The sequence below is a fragment of the Athene cunicularia genome, assembly GCF_003259725.1.
Source record: "Athene cunicularia isolate RWA chromosome 1 unlocalized genomic scaffold, athCun1 chr1_part1, whole genome shotgun sequence".
NCBI classification, from domain to species: Eukaryota; Metazoa; Chordata; class Aves; order Strigiformes; family Strigidae; genus Athene; species Athene cunicularia.
The window spans coordinates 13,194,837-13,214,815 of NW_020799091.1; the positions used below are offsets into that span (position 1 = coordinate 13,194,837).

The 19,979-nt window shown below is 34.0% G+C and overlaps 1 protein-coding gene across 1 annotated transcript in view; it reads right to left on the bottom strand.

Moving 5' to 3' along the window:
- PGR (progesterone receptor) overlaps positions 1–19,776 on the bottom strand; it is a 34,767-nt gene extending 14,991 nt beyond the window's left edge. The window contains exons 1-2 of the mRNA XM_026847517.1: positions 19,631–19,776; positions 5,529–5,645 (exon numbers count right to left, since the gene is read on the bottom strand). Of these exons, the coding sequence (XP_026703318.1) occupies positions 5,529–5,645; positions 19,631–19,637 (124 nt within the window). The 5' untranslated portion in view covers positions 19,638–19,776. The remainder of the gene's footprint in view (positions 1–5,528; positions 5,646–19,630) is intronic.
- Positions 19,777–19,979: the final 203 nt, after the last annotated feature.

Sequence of the window (19,979 nt, forward strand, 5' to 3'; positions counted from 1 at the left end):
TCTAGTACTTTCCTTTTTGCAAAGCCCCAGTCTTCCAAATTACACACTAAAACAGAAAGGTTCAACAAAAATGGCTTTACTTAGGAACATGCCTATTCCATTTTCTTCAGGTGCTCTAATATCACAGAAGATAGCTAATTTTATGAAAATCCACTGTCTCCATTTTGGAAGACCTAGAAGGTACACTTCAGAGAATTAAATTGACCTTTTCTAAACATGCATTAGTACACGAGTAGTATAACTCCAAGCAAGATTAATACATCAAATATGGAAAGATTTCTTATGTAATCTCTAAATATTCAATACAGAACAAATTATTTAAATTAATTAATCTTGATGTACACTGACATAACGGGAGGCAGAATCAATCCTCTTGTTTTGTGAACCAGACAGGAATGAGCAGATGAACAAAATCTAAAAAGACAAAATCTGCTTTTTAAAAATAATAATTCTGTGTTATCCCGTCATAAATATGCATGTTTATGCAGCACACATACAAAAAAGTAAGTTGTACACAAAAGTGCAAAACTTCTATTTAAATTAAAACAGTATTTAAAATCCAAAAGGACTATACTAAACAAAATTCATATTCTAAATATAAATTATCAGCTCTTCAGTAACACATCATCCAGTGAATTCAGGGGTCATACTCCCCCTAACTTGTGAGTTAAATTAATGGAGTATCAAGTGCCCCAAAAATCTTATGCTCATTTATCACCTTGGCAAGAATACAAACATTTCTGTTTAGTGGCTCCTTAGTAAGGAACCAAATACAAACTTACACCTTATGTTACAGCTGAACCAAAAAAAACCCCAAAAGAATAGACAATATTTTATGACAAGAGACCTAGGGCCAATTTCTATGATAACAAAGCTATACATAATCCCAAACATGCTGGGAATTTCCCATTAACTATTGTTTGGGCATGAAGGAAAACAGAAGGAACAATGCATGTGATAGTTCATAAATCATGATTTCAGGTATTTTCTGAAATAATGACTTCAGATACTTTGACAGTTCAGAGAACAAGTAAAGAAAGAAACCAAACAGAGTGCTTATCACATGGAAATGTTAGTAGTTAATAATTACCCATGTTTCCAAGTAATTAAATGTATCAGGATTAATGTCCCACTGGTTTGCAGAATTACTTATGTGTTTATTTCTAATTATGTTGCTTAACAGCCATCAGTAAAAGCAACTAGTCAGAAGACCATGTCAAATGAATGCAAACTCTTAAGGACATACGGAAAATAACAGAGATGTAACAATAGCTAAGTTTTTCAATTGCCAATCACAAAAATATCCAGATACATTCCTGTTGTAAGATAAACAAATGTCTCCACTTAGTCCTATAATGTGTAAAGAATGCTAAAACACTCTGGCAACTACTCATCTTAATACTAACACCGTCTGTGCATATTTAGACAGCACACCTCTTCTTTGTAACATTTTCATTAGTTTTAAGATAGCCAACTACTCAAGCAGTCTCTTAGTACTCACAGTTCTCTTACCCTCGATTACTATAAATAGCACGTGTATAGTGTTTGTGTACTACATGTACCTAAAAACCAAATACATTTAAAAAATAAAATCTTAAAACTTAATCTCATCATCAAATATAGTATGATTTTCTCCATAATAGATAATTCTGTGTTTTAATATTAACTAGGTACAGAGAACAATACCGCTAATCAGACATTACTAATAGTAGACAGTTCACATTAAAATGGCTGGGTTTCTAGTAAAAGTCTAACATTCACTAGCCTTCTCCATACCCTGTAATCAGGTGAAAAATGTCAATAATTTATTCTTGACAGAACACTATGGCTCTGACTTTAAGGTCACTATGCTCTTGCGTTTTGTGTAGGAGAACAAGCTGTTAGGGTTACACACCTTAGGAGGGTGTATACAAAATAAAGGAACAAAGCATCAAAGCAGAAGTAATACATCTTGATTTTAATAAATGCTTTGATGATACCTCAGAAAATATTACCTGGGAAATAAATTCAAATTTGTCTGCCTGTAACCACTGCAATGCGGACTGAATGCTGACTGAAACAATGAAGAAAGCAATAATTTAGCAACACAGCTGAACAAGGAATCTGTGTTAGTCAGCCTGGAAATGTTATAGATTCACTAACAGGAAATATTTGTTTATTCCAGGACCTGACACAGCTACCTGCTATCCTATTACGTAGAAGGTAAGAAAGGGGGTAGGTTAACGTGTCCAGTTAGGAGATCATAAAACTCCAAGACAAATAAGGCTCCCATAGAGAATGACAAATAAAGAATTATGAAGTATATGTTTTCATTGATAGTTTCCTTCCATATACTAAGAAAGAAGAAATAGTCCATATAGTGAAATAGGTTGCTAAAGTATTTGTTGCTATTTTATTATTATATTTATTATATTATTATATTATATATATATTTATATTTTTATATATATATATAATGATATATATAATATATAATATATATATTATATATTGTGTGTATTATATTATTTATTATATATTATATTATTATTATATTTATTATATTTATGTATAATTTACTTACAAATTACTACAATTTATTTTAGAACAATTCAGGTTCATTTTACTGCTTTGAAATTAGGGTTGAAATATGGAACTGTTGTCAATGTAATACAATATTATTTTCTATCTATATGGTTGCGACTCAGTTACATTCAGTGGAACACAAGTGTACTTCTCCCAGCAGTAAGTTTAATTTAATCAATTTCATAAGAATCTTTAGAATCTTATAGTTAATATCCTGTAAAATCTTAGTCTTTCTCACCTTGATCAAGCAATACTGGTGGTCTCCTTTTAGTAACTGAAGGCTAGCGTTAAGAAACTAAGTAGTAGGAGTAAAAGAACAGAAGTGTATCTATGTAAGTTCAGAATGGCAGAAATCAGAAAATGCAAAAAAAAAAAATCTTAAAGTGTATTAGGCTGTAAACATAAGAAAAGATTTAAGTATTGACAATTCTGATTGGTTTAAAATACTCAAAGATATATCTAAGTATGTAATTTGTTCCATGAATAGGAAATTTGTTTATGGACATTTATGTCCTGGGGAAAATTACCTAAACCACGTAGTACCCCATATATGAATCATACTGTGTTGATCAGCACAGGAAGTTGCAGGTAGGAAACATTGCTCAAGTGATACAATAAAGGAAGTATAAGAAACGGCAGAAGATCAAAAGTAAGAAAGATGACAGTAATAGTAGAAAGCATTATGGTTAAACAGTCTATCTTGAGATATTTTTTTTTCTTTGAATTTTAAATCCTCATTTACAACTAATACAATCTCACTCCAGTTTTCCTCATTTTTTGGCCTACATTTGTCTTTTAGAATAATTAGCTCCCTAATTCCCCCAGAACTGTTGACATCACTAAGAGCACCTGATAGACTACGCTCACCCTGATGCAGCTGAGAAAAAAACTAGAGATGTCACAACCCTTTTTTCCATTGCCCCACTGTTCTCTTCTACTTCCTGTTTGCTGCCAGATTCCTTCTTTCCAGAAGATGGGGTAGGTGGAGATATCAGGGCAGAGATCTGATGAGATGGCATGCCCCTCTAAGAACTAGAGGAACTAGACCAGAACAGTCCCCTCAAAAAATGACAGCTTTGATTTTAGAAAAAGTCTAAGCAACACAACAAACTGACTAGATAGAAGAACACAGCACTAAATACAAAAAAACTACTCACACTTGCTGAGTAACAACTGAGAAAAAAGGTGATCCAAAGAGAAAGAGGAAATTTTTATTCCTACATGATAGTAAAGAACTAAGAGTCAGAGCACCTTCATTCTCAGGCTTTGGTTTCAAGTATGAGTATATTAACATCCTCCTACGAGGACACAATAATGAGGACATACTATCTCATCGACATTGTTAGTAAAAGCATCCAACTTTTTCCATTTTAAGTACCTACACCCAAAGCAAAATGTATGTATTAAAGAACATTAGGAAATCTAGCATCTATAAACACATGCAAATGTGAACAAAGTCAAGCCTTCTGGCTATTTTTCTTATGTAGAATTACTATGCAGAACAATGCAGAAGCAAAAGGACTAGATGATGCTAGTGAGTCATCACACACTCTTCTGGTTGTTGAAACACTGCTGCCTGTGATGCTAAAACACTTGGAGTTTAGTTATTGCTGTTATCCAGGCTATCATACAGGAAAGTTCAGGTTAAAACATTGTCAAACTCCTGGCTGTGCAAAATTTACACCCAGAAATGAATTTTTACCTGTATTAATTTACACGTTAGAATCATAGAATGGTTTGGGTTAGAAGGGATCTTTAAAGATCATCTAGCCCAACCTCCCTGCCACGGGCAGGGACATCTTTTATATATCAAGTTGCTCAAAACTTACAAGACAACCTTATAAGTTGTCCCAAACCTTAAAAGACAGGCATTATGTCTGCCAACTCCTCTTTTCCCAAGTCTCCATTCTTATCACATATCTTCCACAGCCCACTCTGGACCCCTGCCTCTCCTCTTCCAAACCTGGGCAAACAAAGCTTCAGGTTTTGCCTTTGTAGTAATACTGTTTCTCTACTGCACTGCTATCCCAGCTCTAAAACACCACTTCTCTCTGAGAAGGATCCAAAGGACATGTTCTTTTCCTTTCAATGCTCTTCCCCTAGTCCAGTGCCACCAACATGCTTGTCAGCTCCATTTTTATTACTGAGGGGCAGCACTGACTGAGCAAGGCGCAGGAAGGAGAGAGAGACAGTAACACCAATTAGACTGATGGCTCTCCTTACTCTATCTCCAGTGCTGGGGGCTGAAAGGGATGCAGTTTGGAGAAGGCAACTCAAAGGAGAGAGGCAGCACTGAAGGTCTAGGGACATTCACGGGTATGACACAGAACACAGTCCACGTTGCAGAACTACCTCTCCCTCCTCTCATTCTGCTGGCTGTTCCCTGGAGCTGCAGCACTGTCGCTTACAGAATCACAGTATCATTCAGGTCAGAAAAGACCCTTGGGATCATCAAGTCCAACCATCACCCCTACTCTACAAAGTTCTCCCCTACACCACATCACCCAGAGATGAAGTACCAAGAACTAACAACAGCTGCTCACTGATTGGGAACTACTGATTCACATCACTGATAAAAGCATAAAATGTAAGAATAACACAATGGCCGTGTGTACAGAATACTCCCGACTCCATACAGCATTACAAGAGCTGAAAGCATACAGCTGTGCAATCAAAGTATCAGTCTGAAAAATAAATACACGTTTTAATTTAGGAATGAACACAGATTAGCAAGATAATTAAATTACTTAATTACTTAAATTCCTACAGAAAGGTATTTTTATTTCAGGATTTCCAGAGTCATTAAAATTATAAGGAATTCTAAAACATCAGGTAATTCTTCAAAAAATAACATTTTAATATGGCTCTTTATAGTATCAAAGTAATGTTGTTTAAACTCAACAAACTGAAGGTAGTGTTCTTGACTGCCTATTTTTCTGAATCAGATTTGAAAAGCAGCTCACCTCCCAGGACCATACCAGCTTGGCAGCACTTCCTCAAGCGACATGCTGGACAGTTCTTCCTACGAATTTTATCAACTATGCAGTCATTTCTTCCAGCGCATAAATAGTTGTGCTGCCCTGCAGGGAAGAGAAAAAACAGGATTAATACTATGTTTTCTAACATTACAAAATTAATTCTGTGTATAAATGTACTGAAAATAACAGGATTCAAAAAAAGTACACTTGAACCATTAAAGGACTCCTTCATTTTATGCTAAATTTCAAATAATCTTGTGTTACTATTTAAATAGAATAATTTATTTGGCCTGTTTAAGAGTAAAACTCCCTATCTATGAAATCCCAGATAATTAGCAGACAGTATGAATTGCTTAAATTATTGTACTAGCAATATTTCCTGAGTAAATCAAGAATGAGAACATATTGATTAATTTATTTCAAACTTATTTTTAAGTTACTGTTCCTGATTTTAAAGAACTTAAATAAATTTTGCTTGGATTGATGTGGAGTTTCTGACAGAAAACTGAATGAAGAAGTTGGAGCAGTGAAAAAAGAGCCCTCTAAGCAGAGTAAATTACCTCTGACAGAGAAGCAGTTTTATACTAGACCTGCTGAAATACCAGCTGAACAGATGCAGCCAACATAGCCAAAAAGGAGAAACAGAAGGTGGCTGTGACTTTTGGGTTTAGGTTAGCTTTTAGTTGTTTAATTCTGAAGGACTCAGTTAGGAAAAGCCTGTCATTACTGTATTAAAATAGAATTTTTAAATGAAATTAGCTTCCAGCAGAGTAAAAAATTAAATTCAGCTGATATCCTGACATTCTTTTGAACACAAACTTCAATGATACTTCCAAATTCCACTTGAAGAGAATGAAAAATGCAGTTTTATGTTTTAGCATAACTGATAATTTGTGACTGATTTTAGTTTTTAATAAGTAAACAAAGCTAAGTAAGTACATAAGAAGAAATCAAAGCTAGTTTTCTAATATCCTTTCAAATTCAGTCCAGATTTACCCTATAAGGTTTGACTTTAAAATCCTGCCTATTTGTATACATCATCCTCTATTAATTTCTGTATTTTCAGTTTCTTACCAGCACCTAGCATAAAAGCATGAAAATAAAAACCAGTATTTTGAGAGCAACAAAAATGATCAAAAAAGTATGGACAAACTACAGAAGTACCAATATCATGGATACTTCCTTCATGGAATATTGTGGATGTGGACCTCCAAATATAACAGACATCAATACAAAACCGTTGAAGTTTTCACTAATTTCTAGATCTATACTCTCAGCCACTTGATGTCAGCAGTAGCGAACAAACCTGAGATGATTATTCACTCAGATGCTGTTAATCAGGTTTCTTTATAACCCTATTCTGTCCCCTCTCCGCACATCATAAAACAAGCAACTGTTCATTAGTAACTTTTCTTCACAGAAGACAACCTGAAAACAATGACAAAAATGCAGGATAAAGAACATTCTATTCTAACAACAGGAGCTAGTGCTAAACCATGTGAAACAATGTATTTGTTTCTGTGCTAATATTTTTTCAGAAAATTAGTTTATTTCTTACCCATACTTTTAAGAACAAGTTGTTTCGTTTTCATGAAAGAAACCTGGTTGCCCGAAATTCCTTTTTATGTTTCTTTTTTTTCTTTTAGAAAACAATGGGTAAATAAAAACAGCTGCCTCACACAATGCCTGGCATTTAAAGGGTATTTAGTAATGCAGTAAATGAGAAGAAATTCTCATTTGCTTTCTCCCTTTTCTTCCTTCTTACAGGAAACATTACCAGAAGTAATCAAATGAATAAAAATATGTCTTGCTTTTGGCAGGAGACCAGGAAGAAAATCACTTTATTTTAACACGTCCTTGGGATTATTTGCAGTTTTTCCTCATCTTGCTTTGCCTTTATTAGCTACAAGACCATTCAGTCTTTTGATAAGCAGTAAGTTTTAAAACTCTTGTCAGTTTAACTAAAATCTATGAAGCATCAGATTATCTCTGCACTGTGGCATTCTGATGCTTTGATGTACAGTTAATTTATAAAGGAACACTTAAACATATGTTAAATTTTGTTTGTGGGTATCTTGGTTTTGCGGGTTTTCTTTGGTCTCCTGAAAGATATCTCTTCTGGATCTCTCTTTTAGGGGATCGTCTGAGTTGACAACATGGTCTGAGTCCACATAACCTATGTCCGTTGCAAGACCAAAAAATGACTATGTATTTCCAGTATGGCAGTTAATGCTTATAAGCAGCTCACAATGCTACAGACATTTAAGATGTACTTTTCCCCCTTGACTGACATAGAAAAATGCTGATCTACCAAAGCCAATTCCATACTGTAAAATATTACTCTTCAAGCAGTCAGAGAACACTGTTTATATGTTCTAGAATGATGCCAGTATTCAGAATTAGCTTTTAGTATCAATATGTGATTTGCCTACTCAACACCCAAGTGCATGCTCTGACTGCTAAAGGAGGTTAAGGAGTTTGGGAAGAAGCAGTAATGGCAACACTGTTCCTGCTGGAACAGGAAATTATCTGGAGAAACAGAAGTTAGTAACTTAATGTACATTGATACACATTTAAATAGCCCATTTTATTTATATAAGTGTTTAAATATTATGCATTTAAGATTAAGTATTACAAATCAAATTGTAAAATTTTAAATTTACAGTTACACATTTAAGTTTAGCTACAGCTCTTAAAAACCTCTTGATAATTTAGAGGTTATCAGTAGATCCAACTTTGACTTCAACTGGAAATGCATGAAGTACTTCACCATTACATAACAATTCACAACAAAAATTACTACCACAAATTTTTTCACATTTTCAAAACAAATTGTAAAGTAATCACAATCACGAAAACTACTCTTCAATGTTCATGTGTTCTGAGTTTAAGACTGAACAGGATTAAATAATGCCTCTGTCCAGTGCATACCATGGAAGAAATGAAGTCTGTTGGAATTTAGGCACAGTAAGAATATGCTTTGATCTTCAAAAAGTGAATATTTCATTTCTATTTATTTCAGAAATTGTATTTTAAAAACTAATAATGACCAATGACCACCTAATCTTTATTATGTCCTCACCTAATTTATTTCTTCCATAAAGACTCCATGATACTAGCATTTAAAAAAAGAAGCAAGAAAAAGCCAAAACCCTGCCAAATCAACCCTCCCATGAGATTATGGTGATAAAATCTCAGGCATTTCTTGATTCTTACACACACACCACTTCCTTGTTTTCAAGACTATAAAAAAGTCACTGTCATAACCTGAGCTTGAATTACACCTTCATGTGAGTTTTCCACTCTACTCACCTCTATTCAATCTCTCCTCAACACCTCCCATCCCAAAGTGTACTCCATCCATTCTGATTCAGTTGAAACTTGTTTGGAAAACTCCTAAGATTCAATTTATATAGTAATTTACATATTCTCATCTGTCAGGGATATTTTTATTATCTCAGCCATCTTACTGGATCTCACATCTATAGAAAATCTGAGCAAATATTCTCATCTAAAACTGTTTCTACCACTGTGCAAAGCTGGGTTCTAAAGAAACTACTATTAAGTGGCAGCAACCATGTGAAGGACAGATTGTGTAAGAAATAGAAAACAAGCCAAATACTTGGTTAATTTCAAAAGTATGGGACAGTATTTAGTCAGATGAAGCTGTTTGGAATGTTTTCTTGGGATGCTAAAATATTTATTTGTAAATACATTTGCCATATCTCAGTCTTTAGGATCAGCTATATTTTAACTGATTGGCTTCAATAGGTGAGCATTGCAGTTATATTAAATGCATCCAAAAGATGTATTTTATGTATCCAAATGTATCCAAAGACCCCTGTCACAATAAAATTCCTATTCAGTTGGTACCTCGTCATTCAGTATCTTTTATATGACTACTGTAATTATAACCTGAAAAAAAAAAAACAAAAAACAAAAAAACAAAAACCAACCCAACAAGACAGCAGTCTAATCACTAGAGCACAGGTTAGAAAATAAAGACCATTACTTGTGTTTCTTACAAAATATGAATCTGGTAACTTTCTGACAACTGCTACTTTTTCGGAAGTCTTCACCCAATGTTAAGTTTCCTATACATGTTTACTTTTCACCTCTTTTTGAAAGTGCATGTTGTAGGTCTCTCTCAACATTATCACTGTATCAGTTTCTGACCCAGATCTGGCTGAGAATATGGAGAAAGTACAGAGACAATTTCATCTGTTACTCATATGTTCTAGATTCTTGTAGGATAGCATTTTTCTAAAGCTCCATCAAAGTCTGTTTGTGTCAGCAAAGGTGGAAGTCCTAACAGAAACAGACAAATACAAAAGTACTGTAATGGCTATTGCTATACTGGCAGGTTTATATGAGAAAAAGGTCAAAATGCCAATGGTCTGCAGACACAATCACAGGTTTTGCTGTCAGTAAAGCTGCACAGACCATACTCCAGCAGTGAGAAATTTTAATCCAAATACTGCTGCAAACAGCACATATAGTGTCTTTAAAAACTGCACTATTAACTTAGCTCACTGACATGCTGTAAGTCACTTAAAATCACTGTAGCAAACTAATGTTGCAGATATTTTGCAGATGTGCAAAATATGGAAAACATAAGGCTTTATCTTCAGTGGCGGTATCAGACGCAAGCAACCAGTTATCTGAGTGATTGCATCTGTGCTGAACTGCTGCCGTCCTGCACAGAAACAAAGCACTTGTTTGCAAACTCTCAGTTCCTCCTGTCTTTTTTCTCTCTTCCATATGTGATTCTGTCTCCCTGCATCACCCTTAACTAGCAATGCTTTTGTATAAAATCATCCTGTCCCCACCGCTGGATGACTGTTCTTTGCAAAACATATCAGTGTTTTATTTAGTCTAGTTTTAGATTTCTGTCTAAAAACTACAGATATCAATTGCATCTCTCTGTAAATTATTTTATTGCCAAATTATTTTATTGCCAAGTCTCCCAATGTCGACTTTTTGCTTCCTGAGAGCTAGCCTCCAGGTTTTGCTCAAGAATATACTACCAGCATGCTTCACCTCTTACAATATTTTTCAAAAGTACCAATTAAATCAATAGGTTTAAAAAAAAAAACAAAGGAATTACTCTTTTAACATAAATAAATTTGGAACTCCTGGTCGGGGGTTCTTGTGGAAGCTGATAATAAACAGTGTCAAAATAAAATGGAAAATAGGTTCCCCTGTATACCTATACTAACCATAATGGTGTAGATGTAGCTTCTGCATAAAACTCTGACTTCTGGAAGCTAAGACAACATACTAGGGCAAGTTACACTGCACTTGATCTGACAGTCAGGTTTTCTGTAACTAGGCAAACAGTCTAGCCTAGTGCATCATCAGGAATGGGGAACAGCTAACTTGACCTTTGCTCTGATCTAAATCTAACACTTCTATTTACACGGTTTCAATGCAAAACAGTAAATGTGTGTTTACCTCTCATTATGTGAGTTTATGAGCTTTGGTCCTGGAGAACTAGGAGTCTATACTACACAATTTGTAACACTGAAAATACACCCTCCATGTCCCTGTATGCCGTTACAGGCCATTACAGTCTCCAAGATACCACACATCTCAAATAATGTTTTTTTAATCATTTAATACCAATTTCATTTATGTGCTAATATCTTCTCTAAAAATAAAAAAGTCCCTGAAGTGAGACATAAGACTCTAAACACTTAACAAAAAAGCATATCCCCAACTAACCTCATCATGCATCTTTTTATAAAAAGCCCATTAGTTAGTGGGTGACTTGCTTTCAGTTTCCCTCTTTGCCCAATGAACTTAAATTCTCATTTCTCAACTCTTAAGCAGGTGTCCTGACTACTACTCTGTAGTCTATACTGGTATAAAGGCCTGTCACTGATGCAAATCTGCTTTACGGCAAAGAATTTAGCATTCAGTGGACAAAAGAGGGCAAAGAGTAGGTAGCAGAGTAACTTGTGAATACGTTCCATCCTGCAATATTCTTCTAGCGGAAATAATGTGGAATTCCTTTCTTTATAATAATGTAGTTGAAAGTGAAAACAATAAAGAATGATTGCATCTCAAATCATCCAACAGGGTTGCTCAGGGCTGCAAGGAAGGAAAGGTGTCTTTGACTCCCTTCAGGCATTAGAGATGATGAACATAGCTCTCATATCCTGGGTGACTGACTTACTTTGTCTGTGTGCTGTGATGGGGTTTGTAATTATAACAGGTATTAGTAATTCCTTTATCTTTGTGAAACTAGTCTTTCATTCCTTTGTCTTAATTACATGTGATGAGAAAAAGGGCTGAGTAAAAATGTTTTGTTCAAAACTAATGTAAACCCCTAAAATGCTCATTCCTAAGTCAAACCTAGTATTTTTTATAGTGTATTTTGCTTTAGTGAACAGTTTTACAAGTAATTTTTAACATAATTCTACTTACAACAAGCTTTTGGTATTCTTCCACTCCATTGTCTGCTGGTTTTAAGCATGTAATCCTCTGTCAGGTTTTTTTGATAAATGGGCCAAAATAAAATGGTTTCTCTACAAGGGATGCACCATTTTAAAACCACCATATAACTTGCACTGCTTTCCTTCTCTTCAACAAACCACTTCAAATGTTTGCAACATCCTTGACTGACTCTCCTTCTCATGTATCCTGATCTCAAAATCTTTCTGCCTTTTGCTGTGAATCCCACAACTCCATTGTTTTTTTCCTTCCAAAATAACTTCTCCAGACAGCAACCTGAGCACATTATTTTTATGATATCTACAAAACAGAACAATTAGAAGTAGGTATCCTGTTTTCATTCATTTCTGAACAGAGCTAAAAGTTACAATCCTGGTTTTAAGCTCTTTAATTTCCCTGTCTGTTCCATCATTTCCAACAAAAAAACAAATAGAAAAAACAAATGAAACAAAATTAAGTCATATTTCACAGAAACTATCATGAACTGCAAAATCAGGGTTAGTGTTTCATATTGATTGTCAGTTGGTTTGCCTAGATTGTTTACCCTTGCAACATCTTGAAAGGCATAAAGCATTTGAGTCTAAATACGGAAAACGACAACAGTAAACATTTTCAACAGCTAACACCTTTCAGGAGATGTTGGCTTCTACAACTCAGTATTTCCAATTCTTTTTATGGCACTGTGTCACAATTGCTCCTTGGTCACTGTCTTTTAAGTAATTAACTATATCAGTGGTACAAATATGTAAAATGATGGAACTGTCAGTTTTTTTGTCAGTAAGGAGTCTATTTCTTATAAATATAGAATGTGTGATTTGAACACAAAACCTACTTTAAAAATACTCCAACTATTTCAGAGGTATACATCATTAAAATACCATTTGTTGTTCTTCTGATCCCCGAGTACTACATTTTTCTACCAACATAAGAAGCATTATATTTGTATTTCAGCCATCCCATCATTCTGATTTTAGTGACAGTATCACAGCACATTACCATGGTAAGTTTTTTCATACTTATTTTCCTCTTATTTCTTGACTTGTCCTACAACTGAGCCAGTGGGACAGGGTCACTCACTCTAAGACTAATAAATGTAGAAAAAACAGAAAAATTAGTAGCAGAAAAAGGCAATGGGCAAAGAACCAGATATTGCTGCCCACTGATTGAAACACTCAGCAATAAATTTCTGAAAAAAAAAAAAATAAAAGGGGACTAATTTGATTAATTAGATTCTAAAGTGTAGGCATCCATCAAAATAAGTAGCGTACAATCCCTTCTTGGGCATGAGACAAAAACAGGCACTTGAGGGTGCAATATATCTCGAGTAAATGTCTAAATTTTCATTCTTTAATAGCCTATGGCTTTTCAAAGGACATTTAAAGTGATTAGCCCAAATATGGATGTCCACATTGTAAATGCCTCCAGCTTGGTGAAACAAATCTCAGAGAAAATACTGTCTTGGAGCATAAGAGAAGATGGTATCATAACAACAGGACAAGAATAGGGCAATATTCTCCTGGATCTCAATGTCTGCATGTAATTGTATGTTTTAACTGCAAAAGACTCCAGGTTGCTGAAACGTGCTCAGATGTTAACTGGTATTAAGCAACAGCCACTTGTGAAAATACAAGAGTTGTGACTAGGTATTCTGACGTGCTGCCATATATGATGGCACATAATGGCAGATTATAACGTACATGTCTGCTAAGTCTTTCAACCCAGCAGCTTCTAAATAACCACCTCTTACTAGTACATCATCAGCACTGTGGAACAGACACACAGCTTAAGCAAATGGACACCATCAAACCTAAATCTATTTTTAGCAAATAACAGTTTGACTGTAAACACTTACATTCCATATACTTATATTATGTAATTTATAATTATTTTAATTCTTAAAATAAGTATTATTTATATATAAAATAATTATATGCTTTGTATAAAATATTTTAAAATAAGTATTTTGAAGTATTTTATATACTTATTATATTTCTTTTATATACATCAGAAATGTATTAGCTACCTTGGTGACATGGGTGGGATTCATATCACCAAATGCAGACAGTGTACATCCTCACCCAACACTCCTTTATACTCAGTGCTGAGCAACAGTTACTGTTAGAATCCTGTTATTTTCATCCTGAATAGATATTTAAAGTAAGTCAGTGAATTACTTCCTAGAAGTTCCTGTTTCTCTCCACTCACTGTAAAGTGAACTTAAGAGGAGCAGCTCAGGTTACTCACGTTGTGCATACGTGAAGTTAGAGCAGAGGAGTATCAGCCACACTGAGCAGTGAGTTGCTGGTGCTCTTTAAAGCACTACCTGAAATATCTTTTACTCCATCTGAAAACATGTTTAACATAATATTTGATATTGTTTCTAAAATACTACATAAAGGTAAGCCAAAAATTTTAGTAATTCACATGTCTGCAGCTGATTATGTTCTAAGTCATGTCTATCAGGAAACCAGTAATGTCACAATGAGAGCATTAGGAAGCCCAGCGTTAGCACAACAGCCAAAGTACCAGAATCAAGGCAATCTTAACCTACTTAGTTGTTGTGCCTCATACAAACCAATTCATCAAATTAATGTTTGTCAAATGGCTGAACAACAAATATTTTTGAAGTCAGAAGTATGGTGAAGATAGACAATTATGTACCAGTACAGATTTTCTTCCTTCTCTTTTCATGATGCAAATTCTTTGTTCTCACAAAAGTAACATTTCCCACTTTAATTTTAGGACTCTCAATGAAGTAACTTTGTATATCTGTATTTGGAAATACACTTAGCTTACTGTACATTAACACATTTTGGTCATGTGCAAAATAAAAGCTTTAGTAATATAAAACTTGTATTAAGTGAAAAGCATTTTCACCTCCCAAGTTGTCATATGCGTGCTCTGTTTATGTGTATGTTTTCTACTTCATGGAACTTTCATCCCTATCAGGTTTATAGCACATGCTGTACCAAATTCTGATCCCAAGACCCAGCCTGGAAAGTTGTATTAAAAATTAGAAATCCCTACTGAGTTAGGAGGAAAAGGAACTTTTTACATCTCTCTCATCAATTTCACAGGCAAAACTGTCTCTGTAGTATTACATTTCACTGTTTTCAAAGAGGATTTTCTATTAGTGGTTAGCATTTTTTAAAATATTTGGCATGCTGTGCATTTTATATTCTTAAACTATGGAAAAGTGCAACTATTTAGACCAGCATTTTTCCTCATATACAGTATTTTGCTACTTACATAATGAATCACACTGCCATCATAAAACTGCCTATACATAACACAAGTCAGACAAACTTTATCAGAAAGTTTGGTCGAAGTCATGGTCAGCCTTCTTACTATATGTAGCTCATCTTTTATTCTGCCACAGTACCTCTCCATGTAAAAGCAGTGAAAAATCTTGTGGAAACTCTACTATCTGTCAGGTAGTTTGCCAGAATCAGGTCTCAGAGAGAAGAAAAGTTCACACTTCGTCAGTTAAATGTTATCTACTACATAAGGTGGAGCTTGCTTTTTCCCCGGTGCTGTTGCTTTTTCCCCGGAGCTGTTACCCTGAGCTTGAAGCACATATCAAAACCAGACACTTCTGCTCTGCGATCATTTGATTGATTTTGTAATAGGGTCCCAGGTATTTAAATAAACTAAGAGTTAGTTTCTGACCCATCTGCTGTAATATCCTGTATTTATGTTGGCTGCAAACTCTTCAGGTTTGGGCAACTACTTTTCATTAGATATAAATAATAAAAAACCAAAGTGCATATATAAATACAGAACAAAAATGAGAAGTGGGTATAGGAAACACAGCACTTGAAATTTTTTTTCAGGATGTAGATAATCTTAATTTTTCATTAGTAAAACTACTGCAAAGGAGATGCTTTCAACAAAAAGGCAAGAATGCAGGTCACCAAGAAACCACATTAGCAACAGATTAACTGCAGAACCACGAAACTCTACACACTGGGTTCCTGTTCAGGACAGAAATTTCACTACGGTGGTACACAAGCATTTTGATCATGCTTGCCCTGCATGGTTTTGCATGAAGGTATCCATCCTTCTAAGACATCACTAATGAATGTTTAACTATTTAGTGCTAAAAAAGTAATAGGTCATTTCTTAATCTTCACTCTCCTAAAGCCCCATTAGAAATAGATCCTATTTTTATTACCATGAACAAGATATACTGGTAGCACATAAATAATGCCTGATTGGCAGCAGCGAATTACTTTGCAAATACAGTAATTCTACATATTTGAAAACATTTTAAGTATTATTGCTGAATTTTTTTTTATTGTTAACTCCCAACTGCTCGTCACTCTCAACTCAATGACAGGAATGGCACTACCCCATCAACATACTGAATCCAATTTTGTCTTTTCCAATTTCTTAACTGAATATAAATAACAGTAACTTTTGTTATTTTCATTATACCAAAGGAGATCTTTAAAGAATTTTTAAAAAGCCTTGTAATTTATTTGTGCATTAAGTAAATCAAGGATTAGTAAAACATTTCTTTATAAGCGACCAAGACAAAATGTAAAAACCTGTAAATGCAAATAAATGTTTCATAAAAAAAACAGTATTGTTGTCCCTTTTCTCCTCTCCAATCACAGCACTTTTTTTTTTTTTTGGTATCTGCTATATCACAGTTTATCCCCAAAAAAGACTTGCACTTTCGTTTAACCTACTTCAAGAATCTGCTTAGAGTAAAACATGTTTATTGTATTATCATCATCATTTGCTTTGCATATATAGGCACTTGGGGGAAGCCAACAACCCAAAAGACAGAAAATATCTACCAAATCATATATATATTCATTGCCAACAATCATTCTAAAATAATTTAATTCTAAATCTATACTTTCATCTTAGTGCTCCTCACACAATTCTGACACCCTGTTAAGCTGTATGTGTACCTACTAGTTATATTCAAATGTATGATTAAATCATACTTAGTATAGAAACATTTCTAGGTCCACCTGTACAGTTTTAAATTATTATTCACTCTGAGTATTTTAAATAAGCGCTGGCTTTATTAGAGATGGAAAATTGAGTTTTCTGGATAATGTAATGGTCCATTTTATCCCAAATGAAGCATTTAACTAATACAGTATTTTCCACACACTAGGGGAGAGTAAAACAAATGGTGTATGAATAGGATAATTTCTGTAAAAAAAAAAACAAACATGGGCTATTAGATTTGAAACAGTCAACATATCTGAGATTACAAAAACTATTAAAATAGACAATAGAGTTTTCTAACAAATTTAATACCACTATATATGTGCCTTGTTATCTACATGGAGTAGCAAAATCCAGCTATTTCCAAACATGTTTTAACTTCTCATGGTGATCAGTACTTTATTGAAAGCATATGAAAAGTAGCATTTTGATCATGAATTTGCACTTACAAAGTTTAACGCCTTATTTGCATGAATTATTATTAAAAAAACCCCACATATCTGTAGTAGTACTAAAAATTTAGAAAGGTAAATAATGCATTCCCACTGAAAGAAATGATAGGCAAGGGGACATTTCACATAGAAAAATGCCTCAAATTTATACAGTTGCTACTGTGAATCTTTAAAAACTATTTTCTATTGCTTTTACAACAAAAATATTATGTTTCTTCTTACAGAAGAGTAATTTGTCACCTTTATTTCTAGTAAGAAATAAACAAAAAAGTACCACATGTCTAATTGAAATCAAGTATCTGGCCATAAATGGGATTAGTTCAATGCCAGTAATCATATTCTATGCTTCTATTAAAATAAGACAGTCCATCTCTTTAGGGACTCTCTGTAGTCTTGCACTTTCTACACAAAACCAGGTAACTATTTGTTCATCCTGCTCATGCTCATACTGCTCATGCCTGTCATTCTTTCAGTAAGACTCAATAACATGTATTTTTTTCTTATTATGGTCAGGTTTCTGAGGTAGTTGTCCCTTTTCTGAATGTTATTAGTAAAAAACACAAACACACTTTCCCACCGTACTCTCAGTCTTTAGAATCGCTTAAAAATTGAAAGTATGAAGTTACGATGTAAAACAGAAGCCTTTTATTTGTGTAACTGTGTTGACCTCTTATTTCTCTTACGTCTATATTCTTAATCTGATAAGATTCTGCAGATTCAGACTTTGATTAAATAATCAGTGGAAACAACTTTTAAGATGTTCCTACTATCAATTTATATGCCTTCTTAACACTTATCATTAAAACATTTATGCTTAACAGTCATAAGATACGGTTTTGAGCAGGTTCACCTACTGCACAAACTAACTGGATACTAGTTTAGGAAACAGATGAAATTCAGAAGTGATGGAATAAAATTAAAATAAAAAAAATATTACTGTATAGGTGAAAAGCAAATAATAAAACTTTTTAAAATATGGCACTCATAAATTACATTATGCTTGCTCTTAAAACTTCAACTGACTTTTTTTTAAAAGAGTTACTGAAACAAAGAGATCAGTTAGCACAGTCAGTGAAATTTACATGTATTCCTGTGATTTAAGAGCCAAGTGCTTTCCTTGCAGCCTAACACCTACAGTTTCTAATGGCTTTCTCATTAATCCCATTAAATGTATTAGAGAAAATGCAGCACTAGCTCAAAAGTTCATCTAGCCCACCTAGTCTAGTGCTATCAGGTATCCAGTATGCTGAAGGAAGAAATAAGCACATGCTCAAAGTAGAAAACACCACACTGAAACAAAATCTTTAACTACATTATTTTGCTAAGCTTTTAATTTTCCAATATTGCCCTTTTCATTTGAAGAGCAATGAACTCTACACAGCTGAATAAACTATGTATCACAACAAGAAAAGACATGATGCAGGGGTTTTTTATTTTTAAGGATTCCTATACATTTTAACAATGGTTTTGTTAAATATGGAGCAGAAATCTGGATATCCTAGTTCTGACAGGATCAGATAAAAACCAGGAAAGGAGACAAAGCATAAATGTAGGATTTGTTTTACTGCTTCATCGGGTGAACTTTGTAAAGCAATCTGGCCTTGTATACATACTTAAAATCTCAGTGAATAAGGCATATAATACAAAAATAAAAATTAAACATTGGTACCGCTACTGATTTATTAAACCTGCAGCTGGACTTTGTAATTTAATGGCTATTAGGAACAAAAGTCAAACCCATTTATTATTATTATGACTTGGAATAGTTCAGTGAAACTTGAAATCCTCAGGAAGCCAAATTCTGCATCTTGAAAGCAAGAAAAATTCCACAACTTCAAAAAGAGAATGAAAAGAGATAATAAATTCTTATCAACCTATCATTAGTTCATACCCACAAAGTTTTCCTTTTAATACCATTTACACTTTTTAAAACAAATTGTGATACACATTTTTTTATGAAATCTGTCTACTCAGAAATACTGATAAACAGTAAATAATAAATACCAAATAATTAAAGTAAAACAAGTTATACTAGCAAAATCAATTAGGAAAGAATTTAGTCAGTATATACTGTAATATTTAAACAGAGTCACCAAAACAAGACTACAATGATAAGATTTTAAAAGATGAGCAATAAATAAACAATATGTACTTAGCAATGCCTAGAAAGAAATAATGCAGATAATCAGGAACAATGGTATAATTTAGTACCTTCCATTGCCCTTTTAAAGAAGACTTTACAGCTTCCACAGGTAAGTACTCCATAGTGGCAACCAGAAGCCTCATCACCGCAGATGAGACAAATCTTCTGGGGTAGTGATTCAAAACTGTATTGAGAATTTTGGCTGTTTTCTGTATCTGGCCTTCAAAAGAAAAAGAATTAAGAGAAATTAAATATCTAGTTTTGCAACAGTTAACTACCTACCTGTATTAATCAGTTCGATATTAAAAACTTCCTTCCCATATTTGTAATCAAGCTACAGAAGGACAAAACAAAAACAAAGTGGGAGTGCCTTTGTGCTTAGGGGTTTGTCTCTCCTAGGGTAAAAAGCACGTTTGT